This window comes from Oryzias latipes, chromosome 17 (genome assembly GCF_002234675.1).
Source record: "Oryzias latipes chromosome 17, ASM223467v1".
NCBI classification, from domain to species: Eukaryota; Metazoa; Chordata; class Actinopteri; order Beloniformes; family Adrianichthyidae; genus Oryzias; species Oryzias latipes.
In genome coordinates this window covers 17,379,927-17,404,260 of record NC_019875.2, presented here as the reverse complement: position 1 = coordinate 17,404,260, position 24,334 = coordinate 17,379,927, and the positions used below count along the sequence as shown (strand labels likewise).

At 37.8% G+C, this 24,334-nt stretch overlaps 1 protein-coding gene across 1 annotated transcript in view; it reads left to right on the top strand.

Annotated features, from left to right (window-relative positions):
- The first annotated feature begins 23 nt into the window (after positions 1 to 23).
- Positions 24 to 24,334, top strand: part of LOC101159774 (sodium channel protein type 4 subunit alpha) — a 48,706-nt gene continuing 24,395 nt past the window's right edge. The window contains exons 1-11 of the mRNA XM_023965178.1: positions 24 to 617; positions 5,674 to 5,971; positions 7,247 to 8,030; positions 10,025 to 10,153; positions 11,580 to 11,671; positions 11,755 to 11,997; positions 12,085 to 12,148; positions 20,872 to 21,013; positions 23,255 to 23,452; positions 23,553 to 23,741; positions 23,812 to 24,183. Of these exons, the coding sequence (XP_023820946.1) occupies positions 7,960 to 8,030; positions 10,025 to 10,153; positions 11,580 to 11,671; positions 11,755 to 11,997; positions 12,085 to 12,148; positions 20,872 to 21,013; positions 23,255 to 23,452; positions 23,553 to 23,741; positions 23,812 to 24,183 (1,500 nt within the window). The 5' untranslated portion in view covers positions 24 to 617; positions 5,674 to 5,971; positions 7,247 to 7,959. The remainder of the gene's footprint in view (positions 618 to 5,673; positions 5,972 to 7,246; positions 8,031 to 10,024; positions 10,154 to 11,579; positions 11,672 to 11,754; positions 11,998 to 12,084; positions 12,149 to 20,871; positions 21,014 to 23,254; positions 23,453 to 23,552; positions 23,742 to 23,811; positions 24,184 to 24,334) is intronic.

Sequence of the window (24,334 nt, the reverse complement as noted above, 5' to 3'; positions counted from 1 at the left end):
ATGACTTACCACAATATTATAGTTCAATAACCGGATTAAACAAGATTGATCATGAGAATTTACAACTGAAATTGAGTTTACTGTGTGGTGTGCAGCCAATTTCCAAGCGCCCCCACAAATCCGGCTTGATTAGTGAGCCTGCCATGTTTGAGCCAAGCAGGAGGCGCGCATAGGAGCAATAATCCTGCGTGGTCCAGTTGCATCCTCCCTCCCCCGTGCGCTCTCGCTCAAGGGCAAATCGAGGTACCGCTTCTGCGCACTGCTGGAAAACAGCGCAGCATCCTCTGCTCGCTCGACGGACTTTTTTGTGGGATGAAAAAAGAAGAACCCCGGGATCCTGGAGAAAAGGAGAAACTGTTGCGCACAGTGAAAACTTATAAGATGTCCAACAAGGGCTGATAAACACTCCTCACCCCAAACTCTTTGCTGATTTGTGCGCAAAAAATTTGGGACTCTGGTGACATGTTTGCGCGGTGCGGATCGGAGTTTGGGCTCACTAAGGAGAAAAAACGGACCTGGAAATGAAGTCATGGATTTTGCACGGATGCTTTGGCTGTTCTTGCTGAAACCTGATGAGTTGAACTCTGGAAATTGTGCCAAATCTCAGAGTTTCATATGTAAGTAGTAGTTCGCCTTTATCCTCAAGGCTAAAACCCTGTTTTTTTCTCAAGATTTTATTTTAAAAAGAATTGTCTAAATGCATGCACCAAAAGAAATTAAGGATAAGTATTTAACTAGGGAACGTTGTGCATTTTCACTGCAAGTTACCTTTTTCTGATTTTAAATCCAATTTAAACTAGATTCCACTAATAAAATTAATTTATAATTTGCTTTGCAAGTGTCTCATAATGTGTGCATTCACATTTTAATACCTGAGATATTTCTTTTTAAGTTTTGCATTACAGAATCAGAGGACAACTTGGCTGTGAGATTTAAAATTAGTGCAGACTTTAACCTGCAAGGAGAAACTATTTCAAAATCCACATGTAGCTGCAGATAGTTTTACATCAGAATTAGAATCAGAATTTTCCCATATTGTCATTGTATACACAAAAAATCTGATAACCTCAAGAAAAATAATATATAAAGTCATGATTAGAAATAAAATACATTTGAAATATATAATGTAAAGTATATAAAAAAATAAAATTATATAAAGTCTAAAATATGTCAAAGGTTAAGAATTATATAGTATTGGACTTATTCTTGCTTAACACCAAAAACGTGTTTTGGAGTTGAGATTTGGAAGAAATAACAAAACAAAAGAATAGAAAATTGAATTGTGAAACACAGAAAATCTAACAAAAATGGCATTTAGAGAAACAAGTGGAATTGATTGAGGTTTTGCAAGGACATGCAGGATCCTGAGGTTGTCAAAAATGCAGAGTTTTAAAAAAACGTTTTGAGAAATTTTGTTAAATTAATAAATGTGACTATATAGCCAATAGAAAAATTAATACGTATCCATAACAGATGACGGCATCAAGCCTTTAGTGAATGGGGTCAGATACTTGACTCCACCCCTTTCTGCTTCCCTTTGAAATGTTTGTGGCAGTTTTTCCCTCCCATCTTAGAAAAATTGAATGAGGCATGGCATAAAGATGATTGGAGGAAAAGCTGGGTATGGTTGAATAAGCCCACTCAGATGTGGGTCTCTGGTGTAACAAATCCAAGCCATGAATCCAGCAGTTTCCAGGAAACAAAATTGTAAATGTGTATTATTTAAAATGTTTCAGATGTTAAATGATTAGATTGTGTTGGTTTGTTGTGTCTAAGAATTAGCAGGTCAAAGATCATGAGCTGTGGGAAATTTTATTGACACATTTTCATGGCAGCAGGTCATAGAATCAATTTTTCCAGCTCCGTACTTAAACATTTCAGATTTATGTTGTCAATGCTGTTCCAGCGTTTGAGTCGAAAGACAGTTTATTTTCCAAATTGACTCAACTGAACAACTCTAAACTGTTGAAGAACGTTTTTATGCACAAAAGGTCTTAAAGAAAAACGCACATTTAAAGCTGCATTGCCAGGATCCTGATGACTGTGATCAAACCTCTTCAATTGAACTAAAAAAAAAATAGTCTTCCAACTCATGACTACGGTGGCCCTGAAGTCCAAATCACTCAACGCAAAAACATATTGAACATCACAACGGCGGTTAAAAAGGCAAGACAAATAATAATAAAAAACAACATTACAATTTAGAAGTAAAAATAAAATTCTATAAACAAAAACACTATTCCATAAAATGAAACGGGGAAAAATGTGAAACTTTTTAGAAAACAACATTTCCAAAAATTATGTTTAAAAATAACTTTCGGTTGAAATGATGGACAAACCTCATCATCCAACCAGCAATGTTCCATATTCCCTACCTTTTCTGGTTCCTTTTTTGTTTTCCGAAATGTTTCATTTTTATTTTGTGTTCTTTTTTTGTGTGTTTTGGTTTCAAGAACTTTGTTTAGATTTCTAAAATGAAATGTTGTTTTTTTAGTATTTGGTTTGCTTTTGTAATTGTCGTTGGGTTCTTAGAATGTTTTTGCACTGAGTGATTTGTTGGTGTGATCTGCAACCCAGAGTCACAGGCAGTGGATTAAAAAAACTCCAGATTAGCTCCTTACAGAGCCCTGGACATGACATTAAAAAAATGTATTTCTTCTCTCAAATTAGCAGTTTTTGCGCTCAAATGAACATCTTGTGCACACAAGTTAGAATATTGTACACACAAGTTAGTATCTTGTACACACAAGTTAGAATCTTGTATACACAAGTTAGAATCTTGTGTACAAAAAGTTAGTATCTTGTGCACATTCAAGTTAACATCTTGTACACATTCAAGTTAACATCTTGTACACATTCAAGTTAACATCTTGTACACACAAGTTATTATCCTGTACACAAATTATTATCCTGTACTCAGAAGTTAACATCTTGTGCACGCAAGTTAGCATCTTGTGCGTACAATTTAGTATATTGTACTAACAAGTTTGTATCTTGTTCACACAAGTTAACATCTTGTGTGCACAAGTTAGTATTTTGTACATACAAGTTAGAATCTTGTACGCACAAGTTAGTATTTTGTACATACAAGTTAGAATCTTGTACGCACAAGTTAGCATTTTGTGCACAAAGGATACTAATTTGTTACATCCTTTTAAATATCATAAAAGCAACACCAAAGTTGGTAAAAACATTTAAATCTTAAAAAAATGTCAATCTAGATCTCAGACGACAGGCGTGCTCAGAAGAGTTGTGTCACGGCTCAGCTTACAGTGAATCTCCCCACGCCGTCTGTGCTTTAAAATCTCTGCTGGTCTGTGAAATGTGGAGAGATTGACCCGAATTTGTACTTCACTCATACATAAAATTTCCACTTTTCAGATTATTAACCCGTGTTGCCATAGCTCTGCCATAAAAACCAAGAAACTTCATCCTTATAAAAATGAAACCAGCAATGGTTCAGCATTCTGATTGAGTTCGTGAATGCACAATCCACGGCTCCACTCTGCTTTCAATCTAATTTTCTTAATTATTTGGGGGGTGATGATGAGCGTATCACATCTGGCTGTTATGGGAATTAAATTTTATTCAACTACCCCCTCCCCCCTCTGTTGAATGTGATACAATCACTTCCTCCTGTTGTGCAAAGCATCACTGCATGCGGCGGATACTCTCTCAGTCTATTTAAATGTAGAGGCATCTACTTTCCTTTGCGATTTTGTCACATAACACCAGCTTTTTTTTTAACATTATCAAAAGACCTCAACCTGATTATGACACAAAATATGGAAAACATTGATCTTGTCTTATGAAGCGCTCTGATTTTGACCTGAGTCAGACTAAGCAGATCACAGAAAAGCATATATCCAACATCTGGCTGGTCGGAAAAAGGGATCATTCTAATTTTGGTGCAAAGATAACGGGAGCTGAGCTTGGTGTCAGTAAAACAATACCACAATGTTTGCCTTTTTCAAAAGGGCAGAGATAAGGGTGTAATCCAGCTTTTTTAAAGGCCTTTCCAGTTATTAAAGCCCAACATTCCACCTGCGGTTGCAATATTTGGAGTGAATTTAGTGTGGAGTGGAAAGCCCTTTAATATTTTTTTTGTTTAAATTAGATTGTGGCTTTGGCGTGTGATCCGATGACATGCAAACTGTCTTAAAGCTTACTCAGTGGAGAGGTTTTTGTCAGCAAAACAAAACAGATGCGCTCCTTTTAGACTTATGATTGTACACATCTGCAAGAGGATTTTAAACCATCCCAGCTGTATTTCTACTTCCCTTGTAGCGTGTTTTGGACTTGCAATGTATCCTAATAATTCATGTTCAAAGTTTTGCAATCTAAAAGTGGGTTTGCTTTTTTTGTTATTTTGGATTTTGTCATTTCCGGATTTTAAAGAGAGGTAAACCGTGGAAGGAGAGGGGTGGAGCAAAAATGGTTCATTCCTGTTCTTGAAAAAAATATTGGAATGGATCTTTATGGTATTTTAAGTGAAGCATCTGTTGGAAATATGTACAATTTGAAGACTTTAAGTGAAAAAGACCAACTAATGAATCAATGAAAATTTCAATATTTTCAAATGTACAAAATTAAAAGAAAGAATTGGATTTGCATTAAAAAAAAAAAATCTGGAGTTTTTTAAAGAAAAATTAGAACTGCCTTCGTTTATAGGAGGCATTTGTTGCTGCAATCTGGTGATTGATAAATAGAAGTAGATTAGAATGAGCAGATCTCATATAAAAGTAAATCTATAAACAAACATGTGATGTAACTTGTCAAAAAATTTAGAAGCGCTTTTTGCCCACTATAAAAAAGGCAAATAGAAAGAAAGAGAATTTTGAAATGTATATATTTAATTTATCTGAATTGCTTTTTCTTGCAAAAATGCTCAAAATATTCCTTTTGGTTAAATTGTGCACAAAATGTTAGGATATCCACATTATTTGTTACTTTTTCTATTACGTTTTCATAGACCTGTATCTTTATATAAGGAATGACTAAAAGTATTGGGTTTGTGTGGCAGTCAGATCATTCAAATCTGTGTTCTTATCTTGTGTCCACCTATTTACGACAATAACATTAATTAATAATTACCTGCCAGGGTTTTACTTATGTTTAAAATTTCAGAATACATTTTAACCATGACAGATTAGAGTTAGCTCCTTGAAGCCAAAAGATTAATATCCAAAAGTACGATTGTTGGTTCAAATTCCTGACAACAAACCAAAAAATGTTAAAATACAAAATGTGTTATGTCAATTAGCTTTTAATGTCATAATTAAATAGTGAGAAATTTGCAGTCAAGATGTAAAATAATCAGATTTATGCCTTCATCTCCTGCAGCCTGGACCGCTGTAAATGTCTTTGGCTGCAGCTCATTCTGAACGTTGGGGCCAGAGTTTTAGCCAGAACCACCACATCACTCCTCTTCTCAAATCATTTACTTTGTTTGCATATATTGGTTGTTTAAAATATTTAATATCAAATTGATTTTAAGGGCCTATTGTTGGTTAAATCAGTCAGAGATACTGAGACTTCTTGTCAGGCCTTTTCATGCTCCACAAAGCAAGTAGTGCTCTAAAATTTACATAAAGCAGTTGCCTGGTAGACACATGATTCTATAAATTGGAGTTCGGTGCTAATATATTCCATGTTTACTGTCTCTTCCTCCAGCTGGGAAAAAATTCTAGTACAGGACGATCAGGATGAAAAGATGGCAGCCATGCTGTTACCAACTGGTCCTGATGGCTTGCGGCGATTCACTCGCGAATCCTTGGCTGCCTTGGAGCGGCGGATTGCTGAGGATCAAGCCAAAAGCTCCAGGGAGGCTCAGAGGGGCGGAGAACCGCTCAAACCCAGGGCCGACCTTGAGGCAGGCAAGCAGCTGCCGCGCATCTTTGGAGACATCCCTCCTGAGCTCGTCGGGGTGCCACTGGAAGACATCGACCCGTTTTATTACAGGAACCAGAAGGTCAGGGCTGCTGCATGTTTGATGCATCCTGAAGAGAAATACACAGACAGAAAGTGTGAAGGAAGACGGGTTCACTACTTTAAGATCAGGATCATATTGTTGGAATGAGTTGGGAATCGACTTATTCCATTAATTTCCTGTGTTACAGATAAAAGCAAACAAGGTACGCAGACACAAATTGCTCGGTTGAATTTTGAAAGAAAAACTTCCAAATTTGTAACTACAAATATTATATCTGTGATAAATTAAAAACTATCAAAACTAAAACTTTTTTCAGTAATTTAGGCATGTTTTATACTAGCAACTGGAGGCTCAAGAGCCACATCTAGCTCTGTTATCCCTCCATTATGACTCTTTGGATTTGAAAAAATGTGCTAACAATTTGAATAAATAATGTTTTCTTTAGAAGAAGTTTAAAGCTGATCTGCTGCAGCAAAATAGTGCCTTTCAGAGGCAAAGTTCCTAAAAAATAATTGCAGTTACATGCAAAAAAAAAAGTTTAATATGTTGGTCCTATCCTAATGTTGTCATGTCTATATTCAGTAGCAAAAGAAGAAAAAGGATAAAGATATTCCAAAGTCATAATGGTAGAAAATATCATGTTTGACTTGGCTTTCTTGCATTTTTAATTTGAGAAATCTGCTTCAGCAGATTTCAATAAGTTAAACTGAGTTCCTACAAAGGAAAACTACTAGAAATTCAAGTATATTTTCCTCGTATAACATGTTTGGGGCTCACTTCCATTATTCAAGTCATCAGGGATTATTTTAGACATGTTTGCATCCTTTGAATTGTAAAAAATAAAATCAATTGGCATGTCAAAGGTTAAACCGCTCACTTGGTCTGTAAATAAAGTACTAATCTTTGTTGAGACTTGGACAGTGGGACTGCTCAGCTGGCACGTTCTGATTGGTTGTGCCAGCGGATCTGCCTGCAGGGATGAAACCATGCAGACATGGCAGCTATTCTCAGGGTTTCTTTGTTTTGGAATGTGATGTGCTGCTTGATGGGAGGATTATCCAAAGAATTTAACAAACGCTACATCTGTTGGAGAAACATTTGGCCCACTTTGAAGTTGCATCCATTATCTCCACTTGCCCTGCTGACTGTCTGTGTCGCCTCATACTACAACTATTCCCACTCAGGAACAAAAACAGCTGAGTTTGGGTCTAAAAAAGTCCTTCAGGACACCTGAGAAAAACTGAGATGTATTAGAATTATGCTTGAAAATCTCATATTTTATTTATAATCTGTGTTTTTTTTTTCTTTTTGCAGACTTTTGTAGTACTCAACAAAGGGAAAGCCATCTTCAGATTCAGCTCCACATCTGCACTTTACATATTTAGTCCTTTTCATTTCATTCGATCCATCGCTATTAAAATTTTAGTCCATTCATATCCTTTTTCTGCCACTATCACAGACTCCATCTTGTTTTTTTTATTTGTATTAAAATTTTTATTTAAATCTAAGAAGCTTTAGGAGTTTCATTTAAAAGGTTTATATATTCTTTAGAACAAATGGAAACCTCTAGGAGATCTGGTGTGCAGATGGGGAAGGAAACTTCCTTCCATCATATCAAAATATAATGTAATAAATTCTAGATTAGATTATTTGCATGCACTCCTGCCATGAGACCAGTTTCTAATAATAGCTTGTTTTCCCCTCACAAGTTGATTTTGGATTGCTCTGTTGTCCATTGTGAAACTGCCTTATACTGTTCTTTTTTTTTTCAGATTAAATCCCTCACATCCCTCATGTTAATCCTGTTTCACAGAACTAAATTTTTGGTCTCAGTTATGGAGTTGAGTTTATCTTGCTATAGTTAATCTTCACAAAGAATTTGCAAAATGTATGCTTTGACCTTTTCTGTTGATCCATGTAAAGGATGTAATCCCCTGTAAAATAAGGTAACTTTAATCTAAAAGTGCTGCCAACTGCCAAGTTGTGTGCTTTTCTTAACTGTGTCCACATTATTTAGCTATTTCATAATGTTCACCATACTGACCAACTGTTTCTTCATGGCCATGTCTGACCCGCCAACGTGGACCAAATATCTGGAGTAAGTAAACGCAGCATCTGGGCATTTGAACTGTTTTCTGATCCCTAATTCTGTTCCCTGTGTTTCTAATATGGGGTTTGCTGGGGTTTGTTGCTGTAGCAGTGACTAGTAAGGAGATAGTTGATGTGTAAGTATGCAACACTTGTGCATGCCGTATGAGGCATGAAGTGTGGAATGAGAAAGCATGGTGTGCATGCTGTCGAAGACACAAGCACCAGGTTCAGGACTGCATGATACGATTCAGTCTGTTGCTTGGAAAAACATGCATGTTTTGTTTTAAACTGACCTCCACTCCTGTAGTGATCCACATGCTCGTCACAAAAATGTCTCCAGGACACAGAAAGCGATGTATTTGCTTTATGAGTTACTTTAAATGACTTATTATCTGATAACGTGCAGTTTTTTAGATGGATGCATCAACAGGGAAGCTCAATCCTGGTAGTTTACAAGTACTGCCTTGCTTGTTCCCACTGACAAACGTAATCCTGGCTGAAACAAAGATAAAAATGTCATTTTATAATAATTTGTAAAATAGAATTTTGGATAAATGGACTAAAAGAACAAGCAGGGTGGTAGATCTTGAGGACTTGTGCAGCCATAGAGTACATTATTAGTGTGCATTTACTTTTTTTTTTAATATAAAGTCTTTGTTGTTGTATAATGAACATTGCACATCAGAAAATTAACAGTAGGTAGAATTTTAAAAAAATTAATCATATTTTTTTAATTGAACAAAACTTTATTTTAAATTTTCGGAAACCTCAAAATTTCATTTCTGAAGAAAAGCAAAGCTGTTTGCTTACTTTGTAATTTATTTGCCATTTCTTTACTTCAAAAAATTAATTGAGAGTTAAACGGGCTCTAAATCATTACATTCTAAAAACAGTCTGATTTTCCTATCATTCCATCTTTGAACAAACATTTCAGCTGTTCAGAAATCTGTAAGAGCAGTGTACAGCAGAGTCCAAGGGGTTTAATTGAAAAAGGACACATTTGAACGGAGACCTAGATCTCAGCAAACTAGCCAGGAAATAGACGTAGCCAACATTGAACCAGAGTTCCTTAAATACGCTGAGACTGAAGTACAGGCAGCTGTGACTACTTAGCAGGCTCCACAGGAGAATGGGTGGAGTCACAGCCAGCCTGCACAGAAGCTAAAGAAAAGACTGACAAAATAACGAGACAAGCAGAACATGACCGTGGAGAGCTGTACTTTCTTTATTTTTAAAGATTTTAATTCATAAAATGGATAAGTGGCTGGGAGGGTTAAGCAAATGAGTAAATATCAGAGATCTCCTTATAATGTTTTATTATTTTGTCTCTATGCAATAATGAATTTGGACAATACAGCTTTGTTTTAAGTCTGTGAAAGTAGGCGCATTTAGGAATTGCTGTTAGTTCCTTGTGAGGAGATCAGTTGCTTTTTGTGCAGATCATGCAAAGATAATATTATTTCAATTATCGTTTTTACAAACTTTCAAAAGGTCAGAGAAAAAGCAGTAAAATATTTCCCTGAGTTTCATTCCACTGTTCAGTTTAAAATCAATTTAGGAATGATGAACATGAACTTTCTAAAAAATGGCAATTTCTGTGTTCCAAAAACGTACAAGAACATTTCAAAAATGTTTTGAATGAAATGCCGGAAATATTTTTAGATTTTTCGAAGGAGGTACAGTGATGGTTAGTGTGGAAACCTGCTGGAGATGTTCGATAAAATGTGCATTTATTTTTCTAAGGCTAAACATTTAAGAGGGATGCCAGTTTAAACGGAGTTTTAAAGTAAAATTTTAACAGCTTCTCTTGGATCACTACAAGCTTATGTTTAGCTTTTTATTTTATTTTAAAGAAAATGTTGCATTGCATGATTTTTTTTTTTTTTTGCAATTCTGTATTTTGGAGTTTGTAATTTCTCTGTGTTTCTGTCTGTTTTTAAAAACTGAGATCTGTTTACGTGCAGCTCTAATGGGGTGTATTCTTTCCCGTCATGCTTACAGGTACACCTTCACCGGCATTTACACCTTTGAGTCAGCAATCAAGATATTCGCGAGGGGATTCTGCACAATGCCGTTCACGTTCTTAAGAGACCCGTGGAACTGGCTGGACTTTATTGTCATCGTCATGGCGTGAGTGATGATCAGTTTCTGTTTATTTCTTTTGCCTTGTTTCATGTTTGCACACAGACAGAAAAAAAGAACGTAGGGATTATGGAACCAAAATATTTCCATTCAATCATTAATCTTACATTTTTACCTGGTCAGTAAACACATCTTTGTTGATTCAAACAGGCTTTATTGTAAAGCACAGGTCTGTGTGGAATGACTAATCGCTCATTGTTAGTCAGATTAGACAGATGATCTCTTGATCTCTTGCTCTGTTTGACAACAAAATACCTTTTAATGGATGTAGTCACACTAAAAGCTGTCATTCCCTTCAGTCAATCTGATTTGAGCTTCATTAATTATGGTCTAAACAGCCAATACTGTTGTCATGCAACCTGAACACACCGTGCAGCTGCTGCTGCATGGAAAAACATGGGATTTTTCTGTTGTGGCATGAGGAATACTATTTCTGTAACACTTCAAAATAAACTGCACAAATACGTTTCCTGAGTACTGTGACATAAAATTTGTGTGCAAATATTTGTAGCTGGGAAAGGCTCCAGCAACCTTTAGACACTGACATGGATTAAGCAGGTTTGGAAGACGGATGGATGGATTACTTTAAACATAATGTTAAGAAGCCGTAAACGAGCTGGTAAAGGAGCAGAGGTTTACTGATTATTGCAGCCATCTAACTACATGTGTTTGAGTGAGTTTCAGTAAAAGCATGTTTCATTAAAAGAACGGATTACATCATTATTACTTATCATTAAATTGTCCCCATAGCTGTGGTGCAGTGGGCACTGCAATGCACTTGTAGTAAACAGATCATTGTTTTGAGACCGTTTTCAGTCCAAGTTTGGATGTGTCAGTCAAAAACATAAATGACATTACTCTGGCAACTCTGTTAATAGGGAACAGCAAAAAAAAAAGGAATTTTATTCTTAATTTGTAAAATCTAAATATTAGTCAACCAATATTTTTCAACATTAAAAATTATTTTTTAAACAATAAAAATGTGCATTTTTTCTACCATAAAAATTTATTTTATGTGCCTCCTAACTAATTCATTTTCAGAAAATGTCAAGCTATCGGGTGCTTAGTGACAAACTTTGTAATTGTAAAACATTTTTCTGACTGGTCAGCATTCATAAAATCACAAAAGAAAATCTACAACGAGTTTATCAGTAAAGAATTGTGATCATTCACCTTTTATGGTTTGTCCCCCCCAATCTAAGGAAACTAATGAAAAGTTTTTAGTGAATTTTAACTATATTTTGCTTGTCAGAGGGATATTTGGGGGGGGTGTTTATGTAAACCAATGCAGTCTTTTGATTTTTAGTATAAGGATAAAAACGTACAAATCCATGTTTTGACTCACATGTAAGCGTGTGCCTTAAGTAAGCTTTAAAATCAATGTTTATCCTTGATTTTATGTTTCAAACTGCAGGTACGTCACTGAATTTATTGACCTTGGAAACGTTTCTGCATTGAGGACATTTAGAGTGCTGCGGGCCCTGAAAACCATCTCAGTGATTCCAGGTAAAAAAAACAAACACGGTTCTTCCTATATTCCCTGTTTTGTTCCCAAACTTTTTTAAATGGAGTTTGTTCCCACCATCGAGGTCTGAAAACCATCGTGGGGGCTCTGATCCAGTCGGTGAAGAAGCTGGCGGATGTGATGATCCTGACCGTCTTCTGCCTGAGTGTGTTCGCCCTCATAGGTCTGCAGCTCTTCATGGGGCTGCTGCGGCAGAAGTGCGTCCGCAGCCTCGGCCACTGCATCAACTCCTCCTACATCCCCAACACAACCTTCGTCTGCAACAACAGGACCTGGAGCTCACCTACAGACTTCCTTACCAACGAAGGTCAGACAGGAGCAGAACATGCGTCATCTCCTAACATAATCTATTTCTGGAGGAGTTTGTAATTGTGTTTCGGTTTTGTTTCTGTAGATAATTTCTACAAAACTGAAGGAGCAAAAGATGGCTTAATATGTGGATACGGGTCTGATGCAGGGTAAGTGACTGTTTTCACCGCTGGCTAATGTATATTACCAGCATGTTCATCATCAAATGACTTGATTCCATGCATGCGATAAGCTGTAGGAACCTACAGGTCGATGCTGGTTTTGTAGTGCAACAATGTATGTTGCTGATTTTGGCTGCATGGTGGCGCAGTGGTTAGTGCTCTCGCCTAACCAAGAAGGCACCGGTTCAAGTCTGGTTAGAAGAATTGAAACAGAATCACCAAAGGGGGACCTTACTGTGTGGAGTTTGCATGTTCTCCCTGTGCATGTGTGGGTTTTCTCCGGGGACTCTGGGTTCCTATCACCATCCAAAAACGTGCTTCATAGGTTAATTGGTTGCTCTAAATAAGTTGTCATCAACCCTGTTCCTCGTAGGCCCTGGTTGTTTTGCAGCTGACCTTGTTTAGTAGATCCTGAATCAGCCCAGTTACTGATTGACTGAACACACTTGATTCAGGGGAGCAGCAATTACTGAAGCAGGGTAGGCTGCAAAACAAGCAGGGCGGCAGCCCACGAGGAACAGGGTTGGTGACCCCGACCCTTAATTGTCTCTAGGTGTGAATGTGTGTGTGTATGGTTGTATCATTGTGGCCCTATGACAGACTGACGACCTGTCCAGGGTGTACCCTGCCTTCGCCCACAAGTTGCCGGGTTAGGCTCCGGCAGCCCTGTTACCCCAAAAGGAACAAAAGGGTTTGGAAGATGGATGGAAGATTATATTTACACAAGAGCACTTAGTTAAATTCTTAGAAAAGCCTACTTTTTAAATAAAAAAGGAAAATATGGTTTTAAAAATGAGGGGGGGAATAAAGACTTCTTCTCTGCCATATCTAGCCTTAGATGCTGTTAGCATACCATGTGGTGATGATTTTCACCCAGAAATAGAGTTGGTTGCTGCTTAATGACTAGGTGAAGTTAACATTAGTAGACTGGATCACTTAAAGACCTACTCTGATGGAAATAATGTTTTGGTGTTTTTCACATGAGGTTTTTCAAATTTATCTGGTGATGGAGGACACAAAGAAATTAAGCTCAAAGTTGCATTTCTGAGTATTTCTTTTTCAATTCATCATAAATCGGGAGCAGAGAAAAATAAAAGGATTTTTGTGATGTAGAAAATACACTGGGCAAGCCACAAGCTCCCTGCTCCAAGCTCTCAGCAATGGGGAGGGAAAGGGAGTATGGGTTTGCTCCGTACCTACAGTCCTGCCCACAACTCAGAGGCTAATTTCTAATGAACTCCTGCCATTCTGCAGAAGCCATGTTCAGGATTTTTATTTTTATTTTGGCTATAAATGGCATAATCATAATTAAAAGATCTCTATAAATTGAATTAAAATAGATCAAAAGATGATTAGAGTGGGACTTTAAAACTTGTGATCTATTTTTCTTTAGAGTAGGCGTAGTACTCACACAGTATGGGAGACTTTATCAATCAAACACAGGTCCAGCTGTCTCACATGAGCTAACAGTCAAAGGCAACACATTAATGACTTCCGAGCATTGGACTTTGTTCCTAATCAAAAGCGTAGTGTGAAATCATCCCAATATTGCTATTCGTCCTGCATACTGAGTAATCCTGTAAATCCAAATGCTTTTGAAACAAGCACAACAGGATGAAGGCATCCCTGCCAGGCCCGGTTCAAGGGTTATACTGAGATAAATATCCCATCTGTGTGAGTCTGAAATCCTGCAGCTTCCAACAAATGGCCTCCATTAGGTGCTCTCGGTAATAATTCAAGATAATGGATGATAGCTAACAAAAACGGTGCTGATATTAGGCTTATGCAGGGAAGACTGATGCAGATGTGCGTGTTATTAGTCTGTTACACTTTCAGAAATTTGGTGCTGCATCAAAGACTGCTCTGTGTGATGCATTTTTTAACAATTCAAGTCAGAGAAGAATTTGATACATTTTGATTTGCTTTATCTCTTGAGTTCCAAACATTTGTCCTTATGGGACGGTCTTGTCTTTACATCTGGTCTATACAGCCATAAAAGTTGTGTAACACTTTCATTCTTGCTGTATTGTTTAGGTCATCATCATAAAGATCTTTTGCTGTAGGGTTTTATAAAAATGAGCTGTCTAATCCTTTGAATTATGTTCCCTGGCTTTTGATTGTTTGCTTTTCTTGATTGATTTTTTTTAATTCACTAGCATACAAGCTATTTTCAAGGGGTCACTGTCTGTTTCTAAGGCAAACTTGGCCCATGAGAGAAATTGGTCAAAAGAGGCTCCACCTATCTAGCTGACTGTTCAGTTGTCCCTTTTTCATCCATCACGTCTGAACTGTAGCCACTTTTCACACACACTGATTAAAACATGATTACAAGTAGTGACCTCTGACACACAGCTCAATGCAGCTGAGAGGAGAGTTCAGGATTTCTAAAGTAATTATGAAAAAACACAACTTCCAAATTACAACAGTAGTACACTTTACAGCGTACATTATTTAGCTATTATTTAGGGGAAAAACTATTAGCTATGTTTGATCTAATCGAGAAAAGAAGCTGGGAGTTGGAATCATACCGAATTGTCTGCAACAGATTGGAACAGACGAAAAAACGTATCTCAGTTCAAATCAAAGTTAAAAAGATGAAACAGGAGTTTGTTATGCACGAATGTGTCATTTTGCAAAACAAAGCTTAACTCCTGGGTCATGCATGCAGCCAAGACTTGACTTAAATTTACCTAAAGACACAACTTGCTGGGCTGCATGGTGGCATAGTGGTTAGCACTCTCAAAAGTGACCAGTGTGATTCAATTTGCAATTGTGAATGTGGGTGTGTGGTCCTGCAATAGACTGGTGACCTGCTCAGTTTCAGGGGCGGGGGTTGATGAAGGACCCAAAATGCAGAGACGGGAGGCACACAGTTCCAAGACAAGGTTTTTTTTTTTTTTACCAAACAAAAGACACTGCTGGGCAGGGAAACCAAAAAAACCAACTGTTGGAGTTAACAGGGAAACATACAGTGTGGACCAGCACCAGAGGAAGGCAGTGACAGACTGACGAGACACAGGTGAAAACGATCAGGGGAGATTGGGACAAGGGAAGTAAAACTCAAAACTAAGACATGCCGGAAGAAACCTTCAAAATAAAACAGGAAGCAGAACTAGGGCAGTTTAGAACCGAAAGTCCCCCATGTCGCTAGAGAAAAATGTAATTAAAAGAACATATTTAATTTTCCCTTTCAAGCTTTAATAAAAGCTTTTTTCTACAATTATTAACATTTTTGGGTTAGGGTAAGTTGTATAATTTCCACTTCCAGTCGATGATCTTCGTCCATCTTGTCTGCAACAAGCTCCCTCTCCAAAGACTTGATGCGGATTTGTAAGCAGAGACACAGATGATCTTAAGTGTGCCATACCAAAAGCAAACCCCACCAGCATTGTGGTGTGGCCTTTGCTGCATGCATGCATTACTGTTCTATCATTATTCATGCATGTAAACCAATGACACCACAACGCTGACACTGACTGTCATCTTGACTCGGGACCAAAGGCCTAAAGTGGCTACAAAACTCTTAAATTACATTTTAAATTACATCTTAAAAAACAAAGGTATTTTTTTTCATGCATCTGTCATATGGCTGCTTTTAAATGTTTAGTTTAGACTACAATAAAAAAGTGTTTCTCATCACACTCAAAGGCCAGAGTTCATGACGATGAGACAGATTCTGTCAGTAGTTTCACTCCTCACATAGTTGGGTTTGTGGATCACGTCTTTGATCCCTTGCTGATGGTAAAGCCCACTAGACAAGAGCTATGGACACGAGCACATCCACCTTCGGACCTATAAACCGTTGACCGGGTCAGATCAGAAGGAAATTACCTATTTGGTCTTTTCTTGCGAGGCGAGCTTGGTCCCACGGTTAACTCATCTGAGCAGGCACCCTGTGGTTTTTAATCTCACCCGCTAACCTCTCCTCCAAAAACACAGGAACTTAATCTCCCAAGAAGTAAAAACGGATCCAGTAAATAAAGTCAGAGTGCAAAGAGGATATATTTGAGGGCATTTGGGAGGAAATGATGTCATAAAACTCCTTTAAGTAGTAGGTTGGTAAGATAAGAGGAACGATAAGAAAAAAAAACAAGCTGTCCAACCTGCAAGTTGCTTTGAGTTGAAATGTTGCTTCAGTTTGAAGGAACAAATCAATTTCAGTTCTAATTTATACATGGCTGTTGGGTCACAGGTTGAACACAGCCATATGACATTGCATGCGTTTGTTTGCAAATGAGGGAGGTGGCATTTTAGATGGAACTTTCTGAGGGGGCGGCGGAGAAGCACAAGATACTAAGCAGGTCAGGATGGAGGACGTAAAACATAGAGGATGCTTAATCTTTTGAGTGTATTCCAACAAGTAATCCCTTAGTAGATTTCCAAATTAAAGCTTTGGGTACGTTTTGATGGCACACATGCGCATAAGCACGCACAGACAAAACAGGCCATGAATGCACCCAAGCATATAAATAACATTAAAAAAAACAACAATATTTTCCCTGGTCAACAAGTTTATGGTAAACGATTTGCTCAACGGTCAGGGCTGGTTTTCATCCTTCCCTCTGCGGACTTCCAGCTGATCCTCTCACTTCTTAAAGCCACTGTGCATTAAGGATTATTACTGATTGTATAGATGTTTTCAACTTTTGCCCTTAACCGATGTGAGCATGGAAACACTTTGCTTTAGCCCTACCCAGGAAAAAAGACAGATGTTCCACTGCAGCACTGTTCACCAACCTGCAGGGAATTGATGTTATAACCCTTAAAGATTATACTTATGAAAATGTAAACATGCTTCAAATAGCTTTAATGGAGCGTTTACAGAGCCTGTTGTTATGGTTGCATAAGATAACTTGAAACCTTAGAAGCCATTTACAGCTTCAGAGAGCTACAGAGTCACAGTATCCTCCATGCAGTTTTAGACACAACTGTAATCCATTTTAATTTAGGTTCAATTTAGTTCAGAATAACTGCTGTGGTAGCTTCTGAAGGGGTTAAAGGTAATTACAGACTTACAGTGATTTATAATGTAAACATAATATCTTAAAGACCAACTCTGATCATCCTTTGATCTTTTTTAAATGGTCTTTTAATGATGATTATGCCTTTTTATCTAAAGATAAAAAACCTGTGTCGTTTTCTAGAACATAGTTTCTACAGAGCAGTAGTAGTTCATTAGAAATTTGCCTATGAGTTCTGGGCGGGACCATCGACACAGAACAACTTCAGTCTCCCTTACCTTCACCCAAAACAAGTGGATTCATTAGAATGGAGCAGAGCAGGGAGCTTATTGCCGCACTCTATATGTTTTTACATCACAGAAATGCTCTTTTTCCAGCTGCATTTTTTCTTCTGCTCCTGATTCATAACGATATGAATAAAAAAAACTCAGAAATATAAATTTGAGCTTAATTTTCTTTATATTTGTCCTAGAAAATGCCATAAGAACATGTTAAACCGAAAACACTATTTTTATTGGAGCGGCATTTTAATGAAAAATCAAAGGTCCTCAGGAACACAAGACATCATATTATACTGTTAACAATGTAGCTCTTTCTAAAATTTCACAAAAATCCAATAAGAATTCAAGAAAAGACCCATGATTAATGATCCAACAACATTGGAAGAACCAATATATATTTTTCATTATTTTTACAATTTAAAGGGAGCCTCTGCTTTTTTACTGTTGTTGTTTCTGCCCAAATAGCAGAAATAGATCAACTTTAACTACAAATAAGTCTTCTGTTCTATGGCTCAGTTTAGTCTCACTCGTGTTGTTCTTGGATAATGATTCTGTGATTAATTTGGAATTTTTTTGGCTTTTTTGCCCACCAATAGGTCTTTTTTCTGAAAGACTAGTGTTTTTCAAACGTAATTGGGGGTCGTTTGATCTCGGCAGATTGAATCATCCCAAAACAAACCAATGTCTGACCTCTCCACATGCTTTATTTATCTTTATGTAGTTAAACCTAAAACTAATGTAAAGAGGCAAAACTGTAAAAATATGAGATGGCAATGAACAAATATCTCCTTGTGACATTAACGCTCGAGAAATGTCAAATTCCCCAATTATACAAATATCAGTCACAATTTACTTATATTGATCACTTGCTTTGTGATTTAGTTGCAGAAAATGTTTCTTAAAAATACCGTACTCAAAGAGGTTTGATGATCATGTTCAAAAGAGATGATTTGAGTAAAGAACATGCCTTGAATGCCAACCAACAGTCTAAGTAATGTTTTTAAAGCGCCTGCAACATGCTATTCTTAAGCTTTTTATAGAAAACAATATTCATGGATACGAAGATGTAGTACTTTTGGCACACAAAAGAATAATTGTTTATTAAATATGAATTGTTTTCGTGAGACATTTTTCTTTCCAGAAGTAAGGCAACTCGACCTCTGAGGCACCGCCTTTTGCTCCGTGGGGGTGCTTCCCAACTCATGACGCCATCCTAGAGTCGGCCTCAGCAGCGTGTCTTCGTTTCGCCCAGTAAAGCAAAAGACATCAAAACTTTTCATATAGAGCATACAAAAGAAAAGCAGTTTGCCAAACACCACTAGCTCCTTGGAGAAAGTGACTGTGTGTGTTAACCTGGGGGTGGTGCTGGCAGCCCAGACTCTTCCTGGAAGGGGCTGTTCTCACTTGTCTACGTCAGCTCGACAGAACCCGCTCGTCTTTGTAGCTTTTTAGAGGAATGCTCAGAAATGCGTGACCTGATCAAAATATCGCTTTTGGGTTTCTTTTCGTGAGGAATGAACATTATTATATTATCATAGCTGCACTCAGGAAGCATTTGGCAAAATGCCACCCTAAAAGGGAGAAGTCTAAAAATATTGACATCTACGGTGTCAACTTAATATCGCTACCCTCACATAAGACCTTTTCCTTTCAGCTTTGCACCAAAGGGCTTCATTGTTCAAATGAATACAGTTAAAATTGCAACTCAGTTTCCATTTGTTGTTGGTCTGTCTGTGAAAATATTTGCTTAAAAAAGCCTGATGTAGAATCTGCTCAGGGATGGAGGAAGAATAACAGCAGACCAGAAATAATATCTAAACAAAAAATAGGTATTTTGTTTCAGAAGGCATTCAGGTCATAGATGACATGCCCAAACAAAACGTTACAAATCCAAAGGGCAGTGTAAAGGGCTTGGTACACAGGAAGTGAGATTAACACCAGCAACCAGGTCAGATGGGGGCTTAGCAGAAAACAGAGACCATTACACATGCTAGTTCAAAACACTGAAGAGAAACACAAAGATGCCCAGATGGACTCATGAAACAGGCGGCAGGGAACACTCACAGATGACCACAGGAGGCGGAGCTGACGAAAAACTGAAAATGAACAAAGCATGAAACAATAGAAAAACAACTGTATTTTCATGACTATGGGTGCACTGAGCGCAGTTTCAGTTATGGCTGATTTTTCAGTATTTTACACACAAAAGACGCACCGGGTTTTAGGGCGCAGGCATGTTAACACATACTGGTAAAACATGCATGCTAGTGTGTGTTTAAAAAAAGGCAGCAGGAGCAAAACTGAGTTGGTTGTGATTAACTGTCACCTGATTGAAACAATTATGGAATATTAATAAATTACCCTCTGTATTTTCTTTCCAACTGCTGCTGTCAACATGTCCCTTGTGGGAGTACACATATAGTAGATTGCAAAAAAAATCCTGTAATTTTTCGGGATGACTTTCGTTATTTCTCTTCAACGTGCTAGCTCAAGAACTTTTTCCGTGTGTGAGAACATTGCAATGTTACCATCTGGCTGGCTGATTGCATACTTTGAAATAAGGCTGTCAGGAATTTGGCACTGATAACTCCTAATAAGAAAAATATTTATCAATGTTTGTAATTTTATATATAAGAAAGTCCAGAATTTTTAGAAAATCAGTTTTTTGTTTAAATGTTGTCACTGCAGCCAAAATGTTTTTTCATCTTTATTATTTTCTCTTTAACCACCTTTACCTAATCTCATGACTTTTGCAATGAGGTCAATGAAGGGGTCTTTCTTAAAGCCATTGGAACTTGATTTTTTTTTGTGTGCGTCTGAGAAATATTTGAAAATTATGCACAAGACACATTTGCTGATGTTTTTTTGTTCAAAATTATCAAAGAAAAAAACTCAAAGTTTAGTATATTTTTGAAAAGTTTAAAGTTAAAGAAACAATTCCTCCTTGAAATGATGTGATACAATCACTGGATCTTAATAGATCAATAGAATGGTATTTCAAATGTGCAACTCATTACTTATGCTAAGCTAGCTATGCTGCAGGGAGAGGACCTGACTGGAAAAAGCTTCTGGCTTCAGCAGCCTCCACCTTCCTGAATGCTGGATGTTAGTCAGAATTGCTGCTTAGCGGGCTGGTGAGACCCACAGCTGTTCTCACAGCAGCCCTCCACCGCCCAGATGTTTGCCAGCCATTATGAAATTATTCCACGCTCGGACGGACGTTGCAGTCCAGCTTGATCTCAGCTGCCGGACTTAAATATTTTCCGTAATGCCACTATGTTGACAATGAAGCTCAGGGATGGAGGCATGGAGCCGGTAAAAAAAATTAACTGCAATTTGATATCCATCTGGCTCAGCTTAATCCTTTTCACTCATGCATTTTATTGCTTCCCCCTGAAACACTTTTAAAGTACCCTTTTCAGGCTAAAGTAATGGTTGTTGTTTATTAACTATCTGATTTCTACTGCAGGAAGTGCCCCGATGGATTTGAGTGCCTGAAAGTGGGGAGGAATCCAAACTATGACTACACCAGTTTTGACACCTTCGGCTGGGCTTTTCTGGCACTTTTTCGTCTCATGACCCAAGACTACTGGGAGGAGCTGTTTCATCAGGTGCAACATATATATATATATATATATATATTTGCAACATACCGGGTTAAGTCCATAAACACATAAACATCATGGAGTACTTTTGAACTAGTTTTGTAGGTGCATACCATCAAATCATAGGGTTTTATTTTTTATAGAAGCTCTTCTTAAAACAAGATAACTTTTGTCACTGCAAATGATTATCTTTTTTAAGAAATAATGAGGCAATTAGACCAATAAAACACATGCACTATGCATTCAACGTCCCTTATTTAGTGCCTAATAAGCTATTTAATCTCGCCCGCCGAGATGGAATAAATTATGTTTATAATCCTTGATAATGTTATGTAATGAATGTAATGAATGATGTTCTACTAATAAATTGTACTTTGTTATTGTTGCAGAAAGTTATTTTGCATTCATGTGGTGTTGGAAGATTTCTTGTGTGTTTTCTGAGTCGGAGAGTCATTTTTACGATCATTTCAACATGACATGAACTCAGCACTTCTCCAAATTAGCATTTTTCACTGAGGGACATCATCCCATTGGTGCAATTGACACAAAAATGAGAACAAAAGCTTCAGTTTTGAATTAAAACCTCCAAAATGTTTACATCAATTTTTAGTCAAAATGTAGACATGTTATATCCTCTTCTTTTGAGTTGGGCTACCAAAACCTCTCATCTGTTCCTGTTTCTGGCCTTCAATCAAATTTTGAAAGCCTTTATGGCCCACGAGTCATAAAGTTTGCCCACCCGTGGGCTAACATGTCCAATAGTTTAAACCTTGGGTCTGCAACCCTCAAAGCCAGAAGAACCATTTGGTCCGGACCAAAACCCAACAAGTACCGATTTTACTGTTTAGAAAAATACACTTTTTTGTGTTTTTGTGGCTATTAAACTAGTCATTTTTTAAAAACTTAGCTTTTAAATATTTAAAATAATTGAATTATAGTAAGAAATAAATATAGGAATAAGGTGATATGATTTTCTTTCTAATATGTTATTTTTCACAATAAAATACACCCCCCTGTGACAAATCTGCTGTAGCATCTGTCTATCTTCCTAACCCACTATATCCCTTTCAGGGTCCCAGTCTGTCGCAGGGCCTTTTTTAGATCTATACATGTAAATTCAATTATGTACTTGAAGAATGTTGCTACTGAAAAGCAACTAGACTCTGTTCTGCAGCAGATCAGAATATGCGCTTTAAATGCATCAATGTGTGTATCTTTTTGCTCCGTTATCTGACATTTATTAAAATCTGAGCACAAATGACAACTTAACTAAAACAATTTGACCAAAAGTACAAACCTCTTATTTCTGTAAATTATTTGCTTTTTTTTTTAAAGCCAAAGAGCCACAATGTAGGAATAAAGGAGCTGCATGTGGCTCCAGCCCAGGGCCACAGGTTGCAGACCCCAAGTTTCATTACCGGTAGTTTAGGTGGAGGGATAGGCAACAGTGCAGAGCAAGCCATAAACCATATGGTGTGACAATAAAATACAGAATTTAAGGTTTTGTATATTATATTGTATAAATATATTTGTGTATTAAGGTTTTATACATAACCTTAATCCGTGATTGTTTTACAGTAAGTAAGCTTACAGCATCCAGAATGACAGGAAACATGTAACATAAACAGATGCTGAATTAATACATTTACATCATGTTTCCAGGAATAACTCAGCAGCCCTCCTCCCTTCTGTTGCAAAGAGATTTTTTTTTTGTCTTTTGCCATGAGGCTTAAAGGCAAAACGCCCCACATATTACACTTTTTTTAGCTTCTTGAACAAAATCTTGAGTTTTAAATGTCTGTGGAGGGTAACGTAAGATCAGCAGACTAAGTACAAATGGGCAAAGAATGCTGAGGAATCTCCAAACCTCATTTGGATTGGATGCATTCACATTGCACTCTTTTTATGGAAAAGTTTGAACTTTTTATTTAAAGGAAAGCAGACAGATTAAGCAGAAAACATTTTTCTTTAATGTTGGAAGCTTAATACAGGGAATGGTTTAGGTTTAAAGATTGACTTCTCCTGTTTGATATTATTTATGTTTCAAGTTATATCGTCATTGCAATATTGATCGCTAATATCGCATATCGCAAGTTTTCCTCATATCGTGCAGACCTAAGGTAGATTATTTTTTATTTATGCTTAAATTCTGAAATAAATGTCTTATTTGTTGCGGGAAAGTACAGACTGTCTGTTCCTAAAAATCCAGATGTTTCCTTAAACATTTGCATCTTCCAATTTTCTCAGACTCTGCGCTCCGCTGGAAAAACCTACATGGTTTTCTTTGTGTTGGTAATCTTCCTCGGCTCCTTTTACCTGGTTAATCTGATCCTGGCTGTGGTGGCCATGGCCTACGAAGAACAGAACCAGGCGACCATCGCCGAGGCCTGGCAGAAGGAAAGAGAGTTCCAGCTGGCCATGGAGCACCTCCGACGAGAACAGAGAGTAGGTGCAGCAAAATCTGAATTGTTGGGTTTGTACAGTTTATATATATATAAAAAAATGTAATTTCTGCAACTTTTTTCTCTGTTTTCTGCTTTTCAAGTTGGCAGCCAAAAGACAAGCCCCGGACACAGATTCAGTTCTGTCTCCAGAGCTTTCTCCATTTAGTTTGAAGGCAATGGGAAGCGTGCGGCGCAGCAGCAGCAGGAGACCACGGTCCCACAGGACTCTTTCAGAGGAGACTGCTGGAGAAGCTGCGGAGGAGAAGCTTGACCCTGTAGATGAAGCTGGGGTACATTTATCCGAAAATAATTTTAGTCTTTGGGGTTGGGAGACGCTGATTCCCTCTTTTTGTCCTGCAGCCTCCTATATCCCCCTTGCCGGCCCACCCCCTGCTGGCTACACTCTCCTCCCATCCTCTCAGCACCAGGAGGGGAAGTCAGAACAGCATCTTCAGCTCCTTCCGCGCTCGCAACAACTCAGAGGCCGACTTTGGAGATGACGAGTTCAGCGTTCATGGAGACGTGTTCAGGAGTCGCACCAGTTCCGTCGCAACTCCTTGGAAGAGGAGGACTGGCAGCGTCAGGAGCCACTGCTCCCAAGTCTTCACCCCCAGCATGAACGTCAACGGTCGACTGAACATCTCTGTGGACCAGAACGGAGTCACCACCTTTGGTCTGCTCACGCCCACTTCTGTACCGGCCCACAGCATGGAGAGAGTCAGGGAAGACGCTGTAAGTGTTGGAGACTGATGGGAGTGTCTCAAATATCGCTTTGAACTTTGGTGATCCTAAGAAAATGTTGGTTTGAAATGTTTGAAATTCAAGCAGATAAATCTCTAAGTGAAAAAGGACACATTTACCTAATTTAACTGTTTATTTAACA